Source organism: Haliotis rubra, unplaced genomic scaffold (assembly GCF_003918875.1).
Source record: "Haliotis rubra isolate DU_JTF1 unplaced genomic scaffold, ASM391887v1 Scf1269, whole genome shotgun sequence".
In the NCBI taxonomy this organism is placed as follows: domain Eukaryota; kingdom Metazoa; phylum Mollusca; class Gastropoda; order Lepetellida; family Haliotidae; genus Haliotis; species Haliotis rubra.
In genome coordinates, this window is record NW_025765191.1 from 130750 (window position 1) to 149739 (window position 18990).

The window sequence follows — 18990 nt, forward strand, 5'->3', positions numbered from 1 at the left end:
GAGGGTTGCCTAGGGGCAAACGCCTCGCCTGGCAAGCGGAACTCAGTCGAGTCCACGCAACCAGCAGGCACCGCGGCCTGGGGTAGGCCCTCGGCAATTCTCTGCCGGACCTCCCGCAAGGCCGAAGCAAAACGGAAGCCTCCGTCCTGCTCCTCAACCTCCCCAAGCTCCATTGCCTCGGCGCCCGAGCCCGAGTCAGAGGCTGGGTCTCCTCCGTAAGAGGACCCGAACCCCGACCCGGTGGACTGCCTAGCGCTAGGAACCACAGGAAGGGAAGAACAGACAGACGGCTCCACGTCAGCGCCAGCCGGCGTGCGTGGACCCGGTCCCGAGGCGCTGGAGGCAGGCCAGGCAGAACTGGTGCCTCCCGCTCTCAAAGGCGGGTGTGTGCGCAAGGACCGGAATACCAGGAATACTCAGCGTCCCTGCGCTAACTCCGAGAGGGGACTGGGAGCACCTCCCTCTCGAGCAGCCGAGGCGTCGGATCGAAGCCAGAGGCAGCGGATCTACAGAGCGCCTCAAGGCTGAGGGATCGAGCCCGAGCCGGCGATCCCACCCGGACTCTCTGCCCCCGTCCGGAGTGGGCGAGGAACTCCTGCCGGAGACCTCCAACCCGACTCCCGAGCGAAGGACTTCACGGAGTCCATATGCTGCTGAAACATAGAGTCCATTACCGACATGTCAAAACCACTCGAAGTGGTAGGAGAGGGGAAGGGCCTCGGGATTTTTTCCCTTTTGACGATGCGTTTGGTTTTAGGCGGGGGACCTGCGTCAGGTCCCTCCGCCTCCACGCATCTCCGCGATAAAACAGCGTATCGGCCGCCCGCCTCTTCTGGGCCCGGGGAAAAGGCCAGACAAATAGGGCAGGACTCAGCGTCGTGGCCCGTCTTCTCAAGACAGGCAGCGATAGCTCATGCCTGTCGGCCCGTGGAATTTCTCTCTGTCCACAGACCGAACAGGATGAAAAGGCCTGAAAGCAAACACGCAAGCATGTAGCTAACAGCGGCCAGCAGCATATAAACACGTAGAAAACATTGAAAAATACGTGAAGGTTACCCACGGAAAGGAATAGTTGGTTTTAATCGCGCAATATTGCGACCACATGGCACGCTAAACTTCCCGCCATGGCAGAGCAACACGTCGCGTAAACCACGGGAAAGTTCAAGCGTAATTTGTATTAATACAAAGTCACAATTATGAAACAACCAACTGTAAAGCTTTACTGTTCCTTGTTTTAGGCAAATAAAGACCATACATACAGGTGGTGTCTCAGACATAGCTTTCTTAGTAGCTTTCAGCGCTGTCCGGCTCATGAAGTGCGTTCTATTATAAACACGTCTGTTCACGGCAGTGACAGCAGAAGGAATGATGATACGGGTCTAGGAGCCTACCCAGTTGGTGCGCATGCGCTAAGGGAGGTAACTCCGTGAGGTAGGGGCCGTATAATAAATAAAAGAGTTTATTTATTGTTCAATCTTTTTATTCAAAAAACATTGATACAACTGTCACAGGACATTTTTCAGCCGGAAAATGCATAATATGTACCCCAAGGACGATCTCTCTGAAAAAGAATGGGTTTTACGTCGTGCTTGAGAATATTTCGCTCATATGACGATGTGCATGCGTGTGTGTATATGTGCATGTGCTTGTACTAGCCCAGACTGAAGCTGGTTTTATAGTGTTAGCCCACTGAGATACCATGCCGCAGTGAAGCATGAATACCCCACTCAGACACAATATACTGACTCCGAGCCAACCAGTCCTTGTTGTACCAATTAATGCCGAGCGCCAAGCAGGGACCAACAAGTACCATATTTTAATGTCTTTTGGTATGACCTGGTCGGGGATCGAACCCGCGACCTTCCGCTCTCCGGGCGGAAACTCTAACACACAGGAATGAGGAAGAGAGTAAGTGAGTATGGTTTTAGCAACATTAAAAAAACATGGTGGGGGGACACCAGAAATGAGCTTCACAATTGTACTCCTGTGGTCCAAAACAGGAACTTAAGCACGAGCCAACAAAGCTACAATGGTTGACAATGAATCGTCTTACATGTCCTGAACTCTGTAAATACTGAAACGAGATTGCAGTTTTTCCACCCCCGAAAGACAACTGACCCCCATGAGTGTGATTGCCTCTGCCTTTGCCTCTTCTGTCTGCGGCAGGTGGAGGTTCATCTCATCTCCGTCAAAGTCGGCATTGAAGGGGCCACAGCAGCATTCGTTGAAACGGAATGTCCGATTTGGCATCACCTTGGCCTGGAGGAAATTGGTCAGACATCACACCATATTTGAAAAACATATTGATTAGTTTGTAAATAAAAACTCAGTTTTCACACGACTCTCCTACTGAAATGGACATGAAGTGAAGTAAAGTTCAGAAAGATATCATTTTGCCCTCAACACAAAACATGTCAGTGACACGGAGATACAATCTAATACTATTTGAGAGGAATCTCTGCCAGATCATGTCACTGTTAGGTCATCCATGTATCATTGAGACGATGTCTGCAGAACCTCATTATTTACTTAACCACAACTCACATAAAATGCCTGTATACTGAGTTTATGCAGGGATGGCTGCCTGTTGAACAGAACCACGTCACCATCCATAAGATGCCTTTCCACTGTGTCACCAAACTTCAAACTGCTGGCTATTTTCTGACGATTTCCATACTTCAAAAACCTGAAAGAAGGGTCACATATTTCTACAGATGATTGATATTATTATTGCTGGAAGGAAATAAAAGTATGCAGACAGTACCATTTTGCTGAGTGGCAAAACTTTGCAGCTTACATTTACAGCTTACAGCTTACTATTTAGCTATTTAAATTCTACTGTTCTGGAAACATATCACTGTGTGATGTCTCATACCTCTTGATGTTGTTGTCACGCTGCTGGATGAAGTTGGCACCTGGATGGACGTCACAGCCATTGAGCACTAACTGTTTCATGAGTTTGATGTTGGCTCTGTTCACTTTCTCTGGGTAAGTGAGGATCTTGGCCACATGCTCTGGTACTGCTACCTGCAGAACAGTTAGACGATTGGGTTCAGATGGGTTGAACATGGTTCGGAATGGGTTCAGTTGGGTTGAATACTGTTTGTAATGGGTTCAGTTTGGTTGAACACTGCTTGGAATGGGGTTCAGATGGGTTGAACACTGTTTGGAATAGGGTTCAGATATGTTCAGTTGGGTTGAACCCTGTTTGGAATGGGATTCAGTTGGGTTGAAAACTGATTGGAATGGGGTTCAGTTGGGTTGAACACTGAATGACATGGAGTTCAGTTGGGTTGAACACTGCTTGGAATGGGGTTAAGATATGTTCAGTTGGGTTGAACACTGCTTGGATTGGGATTCAGTTGGGCTGAACACTGAATGGAATGGGGATCAGATATGTTCAGTTGGGTTGAACACTGAATGGAATGGGGATCAGATATGTTCAGTTGGGTTGAACACAGCTTGGAGTGGGGTTCAGTTGGGTTGAACACTGAATGAACTGGGGTTTAGTTGGGCTATTGAGGAAGACTGTATATAATGTATGTTTTCTCCCTTGCCTACCTGATCTATCCTCATGTTGGGGTCAGGAGAGATCACAGTTCTTCCAGAGTAATCAACTCGCTTTCCAGACAGGTTTCCACGGAAACGACCCTGTTTGCCCTTCAACCTTTGTACAAACCCTCGCATCGACTTCTTTGGCTAAATTTAAAGAAAAGTTACAGGTGCAAGTTAATGAGTTAAAATATTACAGCTTTTGTTCTAATATCTAGGCTTACGTTTCTTCTTAAATTGGAATGCCAAGTACACTTGAGATCAAAAACAAACAATTCAATTCTTTGTCAAGACACACAGTTTTGTTTAGATCACTATATACATGTATGACCGGATATTTCATTCCACTCAATATGCCAACAAACATCAACTGTTCCTGTTTTGTGACATCAAGACAACAAGATAGGACTAGATGTCTTACACGGATCTGGACACACAGCAAACTGTGCTCAAACCATATCTGTGAGTGAGTGAGTGAGTGAGTTAAAATTTAATGTCACATCGGCAATATTTCAGCCATATCGTGACGAGAACAATTAATTTTATGCATAGTAAGCAATGGTAAACTATAAAAACCCGTCAACGAAGGACAGTAAAATGACTAGATTATCACAGATTCGAATTTAAAATTAGCAATCAAATCTAAAACAGTCTAACTATAGATGACAATACAAGGTTAAAACAGGCTATATATTGCCAACAACTGAAGGTAGATCACCATACCATATCTGTCCATAGCAAGGGCTTTGATTGGTCCTATTCACCATACTGTCCAGACTCACCTGCATGTGGAGCGGGATGCCGGACGTCTCACTGTTGTATAGCAGCGCGCCACCTGGAGCTGCAGAAAGTCCCAGTCTTCCTGCAAACAATGACATCGCGTTATGGACTCATGGAGTGATGAATGTTGCAATATTTGTGTGAATAAAGATTGTTGAAACTTGATCTGAAGTGAATGTCAGAGTATAGACAAACTTTCAGGATACCAATTACTTCGTGTGTGCAACGTATCAATACAGTCAAGCAGGTACAAGCATCTGAGTCAAAACGTCGCACACATAAAACAAAAGTTGTTGTTATCCATAAAGTTTGTCTTTATTGTACTTCCCAAATTTCTAAATTGTAAAATGTTGAGAGCTACTCTGACCAGATTCTGCAAGTCCCTGGCAGTGAGAGCAATTAGGAGTTATCTGCTTTTGTGTATGAGAAACATGACAAACATGATTGTTGGAGGAGTTTTTGGAGGAAACAGATCCTAGAAGGTACAGCCAGCCTTTCTCACCATGATCATCTGCATCTTGGCGCCAGTAGCACGGTGTTTCTGAATGACATCATTCAGGAAAATGATTTCCGTCAGTTTCATTGTAATGTCATCTTCGTTCCTGCAAAATGAAATTTTGAAGGTCGATGATGTACCATTCTAGGTGACATACTTCAGCTTACAGTTTCAAGACAAACCTCCATCATTAGAGTAATGCAGTCTTCAATGTAGGTATTGGTAGTGTGTCAGACAATCAAAACAAAATTGGGGTCATTACAATGCTGGTTGCCATGAGAGACAACATCGTAACTCACGTGCCAGACTTGAGGTCGGAGACAACTGAAGGCCGTATGCAGATAGGTGGGACGAGGATTCGAGTGAGAATGAGGTTTTCTGGTCTTCCCACTGTCTGGTTCATCAACAACAGAGGAATATCCTGTAACAAATATACAGAAACATATAGATGATATATTTATGTTTATCATATAGATCTGAAGTAAAGAATAATGTATGTAGATATTCATCCTTATCTATCAGTATTTATGGTTCGTGTTCTCCTTACTTTGTGATGCTTCTCTTAACCATATCCTGGGAATGACATGCCTTTGGATATCAGGTGTGGATTCAAACCAGGACCTTCAGCATGAAAGGCAAGCACTTTAAACAGTCAGCTGCTCCACTACCCCCTCCTTTCGTTACAAAGAGGGGCGGTAGGGTAGCCTAGTGGTTAAAGTGTCCACTCGTCGCTTCGAAGACCGGGTTCAATTCCCCATATGGATACATTTCTGGTGTCCCCCGCCATGATATTGCTGGAATATTGCTGAAAGTGGCATAAAACCGTACTCACTCACTCACTGTTATAAAGATGCTCTTCTCATTGAGTGAACAAAGGCTTACCTCATCTCGTATCCTCTCAAACAGATAAAGGACTGACAGTGGATTAAGCACCTCCTGCAGCATATACAACATTATACATCAGACTTTGTCTCTGGGGGGAAGGTGACCACAGATTACAATACAACAAAGACTACATGTAATAAACAAAAACAAAAATAATAACAAAATTAGATTGGGCAGTGATTGAACTCAGTAAAGGACATGGTGAAAAACAATTCCATGTTCAACATGATTTGATGGGTTTTTTTAACATTTTAAACTATATGAAAAGAAATAGAAGAATATGCTGCAAAATATTCTACCATTTGATTGTTAAGTCTTTCAAATCCAAGTATTTACCCTATTTAAAAACTGACGTTACATTTAACCAGAGTAAATATTTTACCTGTGTTTTAGGCAAAAGTCCTTCAAGCTCCTTATTGCTTTCACTTGCACTTTGAAATGAACCAACAAACTCGGTAAAAACAGGCTCTCCTCCTTTCCTGTTTTGTTTGTAACGATCATGAATAATCTTTAAGAGACCGCATTTCTTCACCATTCCTGAAAGAGAAACCATATAAAGCAAGGTTTGAAATTAAACATCAAAGTCTGGGGACCTCAACAGAACAGTTGTTGAATGTTACACAAATCGGGGTCCTTGTCAGAACTATTGAATCATGTTACACAAGTAGGGTTCTTGTCAGAACTATTGTTAAATGTGTCATCCTGTGGCTGTGTCATCCTGTGGCTGTGTCACACTGTGGCTGTGTCATCCTGTGGCTGTGTCACACTGTGGCTGTGACATCCTGTGGCTGTGTCATCCTGTGGCTGTGTCATCCTGTAGTGCTATGCTGTGGCTGTGGCATCCTGTGGTGCTATGCTGTGGCTGTGGCATCCTGTGGTGCTATGCTGTGGCTGTGGCATCCTGTGGCTGTGGCATCCTGTGGCTGTGACATCCTGTGGCTGGGTCATACTGTGGCTGTGACATCCTGTGGCTATGTCATCCTGTGGTTGTGAGGGGCATCCTGTGGTTGTGTCATCCTGTGGTGCTATGCTCTGTGGTGCTATGCTGTGGCTGCGTCATCCTGTGGGCGTTACCCAGTGGCTGTGTCATCCTATGGATGTGACATCCTGTGGTGCTATGCTATGGCTGTGTCATCCTGTGGCTTGGTCACCCTGTGGCTTTGTCACCCTGTGGCTGTGTCATCCTGTTTGTGTTATCCTGTGGCTGTGTCATCCTGTGGCAGTGTCATCCTTTCACCATGAGAATGCATCACCCTGTGGCTGTTTCATATTATGACGTGTTTGTTATCTTGCAGTCGTGTAGGCTGACATGAAGTTGAAGTTGAGCAGCCATTGCCATGAACTATCTCAGAGGTATGCCGGATTTGAGGTGAAATAGGAATGTTCTTAGGAATATGCTCGCCCTGAGGTTATGGCTCCACATTCCTGAAAACTCTACAGATCACACTACAGTGATCATAACTTCCATACTAATATAATGCTGACAAACAAAGGATAATAATTGGGGAAAAACTTGAATTCAAACCTATGTATAGTAAATTCCAGACATGGCCAAGGGATGCAATACTGCACCGCAAAGTAACTTGTGCCAGAAAGACAAAACATCTCACCATTATATGTCCCACAGGACCGACATATTGACACCTTTCTGGCAGCATCGTAGATCTTCTTCCTCATAGCTTTCTTCTGGAGGTAGGTCATCCCTGGCCTCTTCAGAGCCTCCAGGAATGATTTCTTATCAGCAGCATGCAGCAGTAGGTGGCTACAGTTCTGAGAGAAAGCGATGGAATAGTATAATGAAGAATTGGCAACTAAGTGAGTGGTTTCAAACTGAACAATGCTTTGATGTTTATCGGTGCCATTGTGAAGAAAGCAACAAAATACACAGCACTAGCTCGCCACATGTCAGAGCTGCGACAATCTAAAACACAGGGCTCGATTTAAGAGAGGTTAACCTACTTGCACCAGGTGCAACCTAAGATAAAAACTGAGTTGCACCAGCCAAATTCCAGTTGCAATGTAGTGTGTTAAAACATCAGAGGTTTCAGTGCACATAAACATATTTCCGTGATGTAGAACCTATGAAACCATAGCAACACAGAGACACAGCTGATCCCTGTTTACAAGAGCTGTCATAGCCGAAACGTGTATATGAATAGCAATATTTCAGTGCCATAGCTATTCAAAGTTTAGAAGAAACATGAGCTGACATATTTATGCTTATAATGTTAGATTTATTGTTGATTTATTTCTCACAAATTGACTTGCACCTTGTGCAAGTTAAGACTCATAACTAGGTTGCACTTTGTGATATTGTGTTGCACCAGTGCAAGTAACAAAGCACTAAATCGAGCCCTGAAATACCATCATGTATCTGCATTTCATTTCAGTTTCTGTTGTTTTTCACCTAGCACGTCTACATACAAATACATTTCAAAATTCGGATGAGTTGTGCATGGCATTTTGACATCTCTAATAATAACACTGTTGTCGGTCACATCAATTTCATATGACTGAGAGATATGTACACACATCATGCTTTAAGGGTGAGCAGTAGACATGGGAAAGTCTGTGTATATGTATCCTACGTTTCTAACATACACATTTATGTGTGACCTTTCCTAAACCACATGAAACATATAATCTTCTTCCTCTCATCTGTTTTTCAGATGGGAAGGATGTATCAAGATTTTGTTAGATGGGGGCAGTTTAAAGAAAGTTTAAAGGTTTGTTGTTTAACACAACATTCACAATAAGATGGTGGTCTGCTAATAATTGATTAAGGCCAAAACAAGTTGGAGATTAACATAATGAACACCAGTCTAACCAGTTTGGAAGTCACAGAACCTGCCCATCCAATTCATTTGGAAGCCTCATAAAAAAAGAATATGTTACTGTGGACTGAGATGGTTTCCCAGAATTCCCATTGGTTAGTTGTAACAAATGCAGGCAAATCAAAGCAAGATGTTCATGTTTCTCTACCTTACAAATCATTTGTAATACTGTTATAGTTGTCCTGAAAAATCCAATATGGAAAACAGGGAGTTCCAGTTCTACGTAACCATAGTGACCAGTACAGTCTGCGAGGCCCTTGCCGCATGTATCACACGTGTTGTCCTTCTCACTGGTCCCCTGAAAGGAGAAAGGCTACTGCAGAAACATACATATAAACAAAACACACTGGACATATAAAATAAACATTACATTACAAATACCATTTGATGACATCGACTGAATTAGGTTTTGTTTGCTGCACAACCCAGCACTGTGCAACATTCCGGTTTAATATGACGGTGTGTAAGTCTGGACCAGACAATACAGAGATTAACATTCCGGTTTAATATGACGGGGTGTAAGTCTGGACCAGACAATACAGAGATTAACATTCCGGTTTAATATGACGGTGTGTAAGTCTGGACCAGACAATACAGAGATTAACATTCCGGTTTAATATGACGGGTGTAAGTCTGGACCAGACAATACAGAGATTAACATTCCGGTTTAATATGACGGGGTGTAAGTCTGGACCAGACAATACAGAGATTAACATTCGGTTTAATATGGACGGGTGTAAGTCTGGACCAGACAATACAGAGATTAACATTCGGTTTAATATGGCCGAGGGTGTAAGTCTGGACCAGACAATACAGAGATTAACATTCGGTTTAATATGGACGGTGTGTAAGTCTGGACCAGACAATACAGAGATTAACATTCCAGTTTAATATGACGGTGTGTAAGTCTGGACCAGACAATACAGAGATTAACATTCCGGTTTAATATGACGGGGTGTAAGTCTGGACCAGACAATACAGAGATTAACATTCCGGTTTAATATGACGGTGTGTAAGTCTGGACCAGACAATACAGACATTAACATTCCGGTTTAATATGACGGGGTGTAAGTCTGGACCAGACAATACAGAGATTAACATTCCAGTTTAATATGACAGTGTGTAAGTCTGGACCAGACAATACAGAGATTAACATTCCAGTTTAATATGACGGTGTGTAAGTCTGGACCAGACAATACAGAGATTAACATTCCAGTTTAATATGACGGTGTGTAAGTCTGGACCAGACAATACAGAGATTAACATTCCAGTTTAATATGACGGTGTGTGAGTCTGGACCAGACAATACAGAGATTAACATTCCAGTTTAATATGACGGTGTGTAAGTCTGGACCAGACAATACAGAGATTAACATTCCGGTTTAATATGACGGTGTGTGAGTCTGGACCAGACAATACAGAGATTAACATTCCGGTTTAATATGACGGTGTGTGAGTCTGGACCAGACAGTTTAATATGACGGTGTGAAAGTCTGGACCAGACAATACAGAGATTAACATTCCAGTTTAATATGACGGTGTGTAAGTCTGGACCAGACAATACAGAGATTAACATTCCAGTTTAATATGACGGTGTGTAAGTCTGGACCAGACAATACAGAGATTAACATTCCAGTTTAATATGACGATTGTGTAAGTCTGGGCCAGACAATACAGAGATTAACATTCCAGTTTAATATGACGGTGTGTAAGTCTGGACCAGACAATACAGAGATTAACATTCCAGTTTAATATGACGGTGTGTAAGTCTGGACCAGACAATACAGAGATTAACATTCCAGTTTAATATGACGGTGTGTAAGTCTGGACCAGACAATACAGAGATTAACATTCCAGTTTAATATGGCCGGTGTGTAAGTCTGGACCAGACAATACAGAGATTAACATTCGGTTTAATATGACGGGTGTAAGTCTGGACCAGACAATACAGAGATTAACATTCCAGTTTAATATGGACGTGTGTAAGTCTGGACCAGACAATACAGAGATTAACATTCCAGTTTAATATGACGGTGTGTAAGTCTGGACCAGACAATACAGAGATTAACATTCCAGTTTAATATGACGGTGTGTAAGTCTGGACCAGACAATACAGAGATTAACATTCCAGTTTAATATGACGGTGTGTAAGTCTGGACCAGACAATACAGAGATTAACATTCCAGTTTAATATGACGGTGTGTAAGTCTGGACCAGACAATACAGAGATTAACATTCCAGTTTAATATGACGGGGTGTAAGTCTGGACCAGACAATACAGAGATTAACATTCCAGTTTAATATGGCCCGGTGTGTAAGTCTGGACCAGACAATACAGACATTAACATTCCGGTTTAATATGACGGGGTGTAAGTCTGGACCAGACAATACAGACATTAACATTCCGGTTTAATATGACGGGGTGTAAGTCTGGACCAGACAATACAGAGATTAACATTCCAGTTTAATATGACGGTGTGTAAGTCTGGACCAGACAATACAGAGATTAACATTCCAGTTTAATATGACGGTGTGTAAGTCTGGACCAGACAATACAGAGATTAACATTCCAGTTTAATATGACGGTGTGTAAGTCTGGACCAGACAATACAGAGATTAACATTCCAGTTTAATATGACGGTGTGTAAGTCTGGACCAGACAATACAGAGATTAACATTCCAGTTTAATATGACGGTGTGTAAGTCTGGACCAGACAATACAGAGATTAACATTCCAGTTTAATATGACGGTGTGTAAGTCTGGACCAGACAATACAGAGATTAACATTCCAGTTTAATATGGCCGGTGTGTAAGTCTGGACCAGACAATACAGAGATTAACATTCCAGTTTAATATGACGGTGTGTAAGTCTGGACCAGACAATACAGAGATTAACATTCGGTTTAATATGGCGGTGTGTAAGTCTGGACCAGACAATACAGAGATTAACATTCCAGTTTAATATGGCGGTGTGTAAGTCTGGACCAGACAATACAGAGATTAACATTCCAGTTTAATATGGCCGATGTGTGTAAGTCTGGACCAGACAATACAGAGATTAACATTCGGTTTAATATGACGGTGTGTAAGTCTGGACCAGACAATACAGAGATTAACATTCCAGTTTAATATGACGGTGTGTAAGTCTGGACCAGACAATACAGACATTAAAATTCCAGTTTGATATGACGGTGTGTAAGTCTGGACCAGACAATACAGAGATTAACATTCCAGTTTAATATGACGGTGTTTAAGTCTGGACCAGACAATACAGAGATTAACATTCCAGTTTAATATAACGGTGTGTAAGTCTGGACCAGACAATACAGAGATTAACATTCCAGTTTAATATGACGGTGTGTAAGTCTCGACCAGACAATACAGAAATTAACTTTACGAGCAATAATCCATTCCACTGAGCTTCAATGATGAAATCAATTTAGTCACAGACACAGAATTGTTCATTACTTCATCATACCAAATGTCCAGCATAGGTTTCTAGAGAACTATTTCAACACAGAATTCTAAGAGGCTGACATAAAATCATGTTGATAAAAGCACTGGTGGTTCACCGACTATAGAGAGTGACAACAGTTCTAGTCAGAAGTAAAATATTACATGCTACTGACATGTGTGAAACATTTATACATCAAATCAAGTTACATACACTTATCTTCCCTGAAATACTCTCAGCATAACCCATGATATCATGTCTGGAACAATGACTTGCCAATATAAACTGTAAGCCATTAAAAACGCAATTGGTATTTGTTGTCCTGAAACTTACAAAAGTTCTATTGAAGATGTTTTCCTGCGATACAGAGGATGTAGGGATAAAAGGCTGTTATTCTGGCCCATTTCGAGTTTGAGTCCCGGAGCATTCCTCTCACATGAAATTTGATACTTAAAACTGAACCTTTGACATTTCTCGTTAACACAACCACATTCATGAAACACGTTGTGCACATGCATTACCTGCACCCAGGCCCTGTAAAAGCACAAGGAATTGTGGAACTCAATCACTTTGAGGAAATGCCACACTTGACACAAGACGAAAGGAATCAGGTTATCGGTATGGTCAGCCAAGGTGCTTCAGATGTGATGATTGCCAGGCACTTTAATGTGCATCCATCCACTGTAAGTCGACTCAGACAACGTTTTCGGGCTACCGGAAGTGTTGCTGATCGTCCGCGACCTGGTGCACCACCTGTGATAACAGCTCGACAAAACCGCAATATCCGAGTTTCCCACTTGCGAAATCGGTTCCAAACAGCTGATGATTAGGCTAATGATTAGGCATATTATTAGGCAAGGAGGACAATTGGGACAAGTCAACGTCATTTCAGCGCCCAAAACGTGCAAGGACGCCTTGCTGCCTTCAACATCCGGTGTCGTCACCCGTACCGTGGTCCAACCTTATTGCATCGCCACAGACTTGCCAGACAGCGATGGGCAGCAAATGGTGCCAATCTTGGCAACAGGACATGGCCAGATGTCGTCTTTTCAGATGAATCCAGGTTTAACTTATCCTTTGCAGATGGACGTCAACAGATTTATCGACATAAAGGAGAAAGACTTGCGCCAAACTGTGTCCTTGAACATGATCGTTTTGGAGGGGGTGGTGTCATGATCAGACCACAGACCATCAGAGGCTGCAGACCATCCAACAGCTGTTCCTGAGAAATGTGTGTCTTTCAATGCCCCAAAGACTGCGAGCATGTCTTGCAGCGCACGGTGGCCACACACGATATTGACTGCAAGTGACCCCTCCTTTGTTTGATGTTGTTGTTGCATCACTGATGTTGTTGTTGACTGGACATTTTCAGATGAAATTATTCACAGATGTTCACTTACAACATATCTGCCAGTTAGGTGATTTTTATATATACTACCCATCAAAAGTTTAGACTCACTAGTGTAAATGTAGCCACTTACTTGTCCACTGTTCTAAACTAGCTTTTTGCAAAATATTCCATACTGTTTAAAGGTACTGTTTAGTTATGAACTGGTGTATTGTAAAACATATTCGTAACATTGAAAAGATTATTGTCATGAGTTCAGTAAATGATTAAAATCTGTGAAAATTGGCGAATTCTTAACAAAACTTTACACCAAAACGAATCTGTTCACATGCACGACATTTGCTCATGCCTTTCGCAATTTGAAGCATCATCCTTGTGCAATTCATCTGCATAAGGTTTTCAGTTGGTTCCCCCAAGTTGGTGGAGCAATTCATCTTCGATGTAACCACATACATATACATAACATATAGTGAGTGCTTTAAGTGAGTCTAAACTTTTGATGGGTAGTATATGTTGAAATTAGTGTGAGTAAAGAAAGTATGAATGTCAAATTGCATTTTTAATGGCTTTCAGTATAGATACTTTAACAAGTACATTACAAGATCTATGCTCAAGGGAATGATTATGATGATTACGAAATTCTACCAAGACTGCAGTTCTAAAGACTATCAAAAGTTACCAAATCCTGCAAAATATTTTGAAGCAACTAGTTCAGTGAACGGCACCTTGAATGCCACTCACCATCTTGTGATCCAGGACCCCGAAGGCCACAGGTTTCCTGCTTCCATCCTGGTTGTAGAGGTTCTTGCAGGTCACCTGTATGTGTGCTACTTGCTGCATCTCCTGGGGAGTCATCATCCCAAACGTGACGTGGGAGCTACAGCACAAGTGGGTGGTCATCAATTTTGTACACATATACTACGGGGGTTGGGGATGGTTTGTCATTGATTTGGTATATGATATGCATGGGGGTGGGTAGGGTGGGGGTGTTTCAGGACAGGGAACACTAGATACAGCGCGTGGCCATATTATTACGTACAATTGTAAAGGCGTTAACATTGTGTATACCGATGCCCTTTTTTAAAATACTGCTACTCAAAAACGACACCGCAAATCGTCGTAATATTTTGTCACATGATTGACCATGATATCATGTGTCTGTCACGTGACTCTATTTTTAATCCATTTGTAGTATGCTACATATTCTGGTTATTTCCTGCAACAATGGGGAAATCGGCTTTTTGGTCAGAGCCACTTAAGAAATTAATTGTAAAAAATGTTCTAACATTGCAAGATTCTTTGGAATGCCTCGAAGCAGCGTATATTCGGTGGTAAAGCAGTTTAATCGATGTGGATCAGTCGAGAATGCTCTCAGAACAGGCCGTATGAGAAAACTGACTCCTTGGACAATCGACAACTTTTGAGTTTGGTCAGAGACAGTAGGATTTCACCTTTGGGTGAAATAGCTGAGAATTTGAACAACAATAGGGCTACACGTGTATCGGTGAGGACTGTAAGGAGACGATTATATGAAAATAAATTTCATAGACGTGTTAATGTCAGAAATCATTTGGTTTGGGCAACGATATCGTACAGTGATCAATTACTGGAATCAAGTAAGCTTCTCTGATGAGTGTAAAATTATCATTGAGGAAAACAATCATGTTTTTGTTTGGAGACAGCCCTGTGAATAATACCTCCCGCCATGTCTTTGTCTGGGACGACAGCCACTCGTCAGTTTGATGGTGTGGGGATGTATCACCTGGCATGATGTTGGTACCATTTGTGTTGTTAATGGCAACATAAATGCTCAGAAATACACAGAAATCCTCGATGATATGCTTTGGCCCATTATAACCAGACATTTTCCGGGAAACCAGTACATCTTCCAAGATGACAACGCCCCTGTACATCAGGCCCGTGTCATTCAGGAGTCCAGACGAAAATATTATTGAGAACTGTTGGCTCTACCTGAAGAATATACTTCAGGGACGCTGAAGAAACATTCAGTCGGCTGCCGACTTTAAACGCGTAGTGCGGGACATCTGGGAAAATATTCCCCTCGATTTCATCAGAAATCTTTATTCATCGTTTCCAAGGCGGATGTTGAAAATAATAAGGAACAAGGGACACATCAGAAAATATTGAGGTAAGACTGTTTATATTTAACGAGTAATGACACTTTGAACTCCCTCGAAAATTTGTCGTCAACAATCGGTTTGCCATATTTGTACGTAATAATATGGGCACCCGCTGTATGTGCTTCACACATTGTACGCATTGGCGCGGATCGGTGTTGGGGGGGAGGGGGGAGATGTGGTTTTGTCATGGTCAGGGGAATTGAATCCAGGTCTTCTGCTGAAACACTTTAAGAACGAGGCTACAAAACTGACAGCAAGATTGCATACAAGAAAGTCCGGTAATTCCGCATGTCCGGTAATTCTGCACAGCTGCAATAGCGTACTTCCGTATCGAAGGTAAACATCGTCTGCTACCACATTTACGCTTGAAATCGGGACATTTCTACAAGGGACTGGCTTTTAATCACTAAAGGTAAGTAAATAACTGTAATTGACTGATAAATTAACAGTTTTATGAAAATTCGTTTTCTTCAGACTTTCAAGCCTTTTTCTTCATTATTCATAATTGGATTTAATATGAAACACTCTTCCTTACATTGGTGAAGTGATTTTTTAAAATAATTGGCCCTACTACGTTTCCATACTTAAGATCTCCAGCTGGTTGTTATGCGCCTCAGTTGCTGCGCAGAACTACCGGACAGCAAGCGAAGTCGTCAGAACGCCGGTAAGGTCAACCGTATGGCATAATGCAAGATTTTAATAGTCGTCAATAAAACTTATATTTCTAGGTAAATATGATGCATACCAGCATGATTAGTCGCGTAAACCACAAAAAATAAGAGACGTTAGTTGCCGTGTTGCGATCGATGTGCTTAGGTGCGCGGAATTACCGGACGGCATTGTAGTCAATAATTAGTAAAGATAGAAACATTGTTATCAAGGTAGATTTGCACAATGTGTATGAATCTTAAAGTGTCTTTTTTTCATTATTTTAATATACAAGATTTACGTATAAATAGAGTACATTGTCATTGATAAAACACATCTTTATAACAAATTATTTTGCGCTAACGGTCTCAAGAACGATGTTGTGTTCGAGGACACCCTACATGGATATTTGCCGAATAGTTTTTCGTGTCACTTGGAAGGCATAGACGTCTTAAAGCATTTCTTACATTTTCTTGGCCACATCGGCCTCTCTGAACTGTTCCTTCACCATTGTCACTTATTATGTCAGCGCACTTATGTCAGTAGCATCACAATATTCCAACAAGTTCTTCCACATCTAAGACTTTGCACATGTTTTCGTCAGTCTTATTTTGACCTATACCCGTGTATGCTTTCCGATGAAAGATTTGCGCATAAATAGCTTAACCATGTTAACTAGACAGACACCAGTCAGATAACGAAGGGACAGACTAAACCAGCATTGCTCCGAAATGGCAAGGTGTATTAAGTTAAACTGATCAAAGAAACGTCTGCATCATGATTTTAAGAAGAAAGTGACATCTAGTTGTAGCAATCGCCTGATTATGTTTTAATTTCTTATTTTGCATTAAAAATTACAAGATGACTTAAGAATAAAAGTATTCAATACATCTGAAAACTTTCAAAATGGTTTGCAAATGTTGATATTGTGCATATCCCCTTGGTCTAAAGTGCATTTGTTTGTCAGAAAAAGGAAAGGGGGTTGGGGGTGGGATGGATTTGAGTGAAAGCAGTTTGTGTGCTTGCGCGCGCGTGAGTGTATCATGCTATTGAATTGTTCACTTTACACAAACAAAGGGAGTGTCTCAAGATTAGATTTATGAAATAAGTTCTACTAAAGATCTGTGCCTTGACATGGATGTTTTATTCATATTTTACAATTTCCAATATGGGTGTGGTCTGTTTTTAACTACAATCATTTTGCCGGGTAATCATCGATAACAGCGGGCGATAACTCTGATATACCAGCCTCCGAAATAGTCTATTTCAATGTATCAGACCGAGACAGACTCAGGGACGTATGTTCAGCATAAAGGCTTAGAGGCCAAATAAAAAATATTTTTTAATTTTTTGTACATGTAGTTAAGAATTTACATATATCAAGTTTCCAGTGTTGAGAAAATATTAACATTGAAGAATAAACAAAAGATTTGTATGGGACAGTTTAGGATTTAAAATATTCCAGGCTTATCTTGGAAAATATTAACGAGCAGGCTGGATAAAACAAGGAAACCTTCATATGGAAATTTACGAATTGATTTGTTTCTTTTAAAGATGGAAATCTGAACATTTTTATTGTGTTCATATTTTTGGACCAAAGAGCATTATTCCAGATTTGTTCACTTCAGATTGCAAAACATATACTCATGCCAATAATGGTTGTTTGGGTTCAAGTATATATTTTGAACTTGCATATTTGTCTGATGAAAAGTAGTTGAAACCTTTGAATGGTTACAAGGCCGAGCAAACTACTAGATTAATATTTGTGTTAAAGTATGCAGGGGCGGATCGCGCGCGCGTGCGTGCGTGCGTGGGTGCGCGTGTGTGTGTGTGTGTTTTGCGCCGGTGCGCACCCCCCACACCCTTTCCCCGAAAAATATTCCCTGAGGAGCATTTCCCCCCTAACTTTGGGCTTCATGATCTATGTGTATCCCCCTTCTCCAAGATTCTGGATCCGCCCTTGGTATACATATAAACATGTATCATTGTGCTCCCTTCATCTATCAAAACAAACGAATCCACTCGAATGGAAATGTTGCTCCAACCATTTGGGAACTTACGAAATCAAGGACTGTAATGGAATACTCCACAGTTTTGTTTGTTCAAACTCTACCCAAACAATGGATACGGAAACTCTTTAGGACCTACGTACGTATACGGTGACTCATTATATGCTGACACTTTTTGTTCTGGCTAAGATGCAATATCAAATTTGCTTCTTTCTTTTTTTCACGTATATGCGTCTGGTGAAAAGTTTTGTTAAGAATTCGTCAGTTTTCACTGAGTTTCATCATCTATTGCACTCATGACAATAATCATTTCAACTTTACGAATTTGTTTTACAATACATCCAAAAAATTATGCTAAAATTATGGGAAGGGGGAAGGGAGGTCATTGATTTTGTATATGATATGCAAAGGGGGTCACTTACATTGTACGTAAATTTAGGGGGGGATCATTCACATTGTACATGCTTCTGCATAAAAATCATCACACACACACACCTTTGCCATAAATTTCTAACGGTCCCTTAACAGTGTGGAATATTTTGCAAAATCTAGTTTGGATCAGTTGACTGAAGTAAGTGGCTACATTTACACTAGTGAGTCTAAAGTTTTCATGGGTAGTATACATGCACATAAAAGACTTCGTCTTGTTGCAAAAACTATGTTACGTCCTACAAACATTCTTTCTGTTTCGATGCCAAACGAACGCTTATGAAGCAGTAATAGGTTTTTCACAGTAATAAAAAACAAAAAAACAAATGGACAATTCATATTATATATGTGTTCTTGATGTATTTTGTCGTAAATATTTGGTTATCGTTTTACAATCGTTTTAGGTTCGACGT

The 18990-nt window shown here is 41.5% G+C and overlaps 1 protein-coding gene across 1 annotated transcript in view; it reads right to left on the bottom strand.

The window, feature by feature from the left end:
* The window catches only part of LOC124266612 (DNA-directed RNA polymerase III subunit RPC1-like), a 63287-nt gene extending 46529 nt beyond the window's left edge, over positions 1-16758 (bottom strand). The window contains 14 exon segments of the mRNA XM_046701406.1: positions 2119-2259; positions 2545-2686; positions 2876-3027; positions 3562-3699; positions 4335-4382; positions 4385-4414; positions 4835-4934; positions 5128-5249; positions 5711-5764; positions 6096-6250; positions 7324-7483; positions 8696-8845; positions 14092-14227; positions 16607-16758. Coding sequence (XP_046557362.1) covers positions 2119-2259; positions 2545-2686; positions 2876-3027; positions 3562-3699; positions 4335-4382; positions 4385-4414; positions 4835-4934; positions 5128-5249; positions 5711-5764; positions 6096-6250; positions 7324-7483; positions 8696-8845; positions 14092-14227; positions 16607-16650 — 1572 coding nt within the window. The 5' untranslated portion in view covers positions 16651-16758.
* Positions 16759-18990: the final 2232 nt, after the last annotated feature.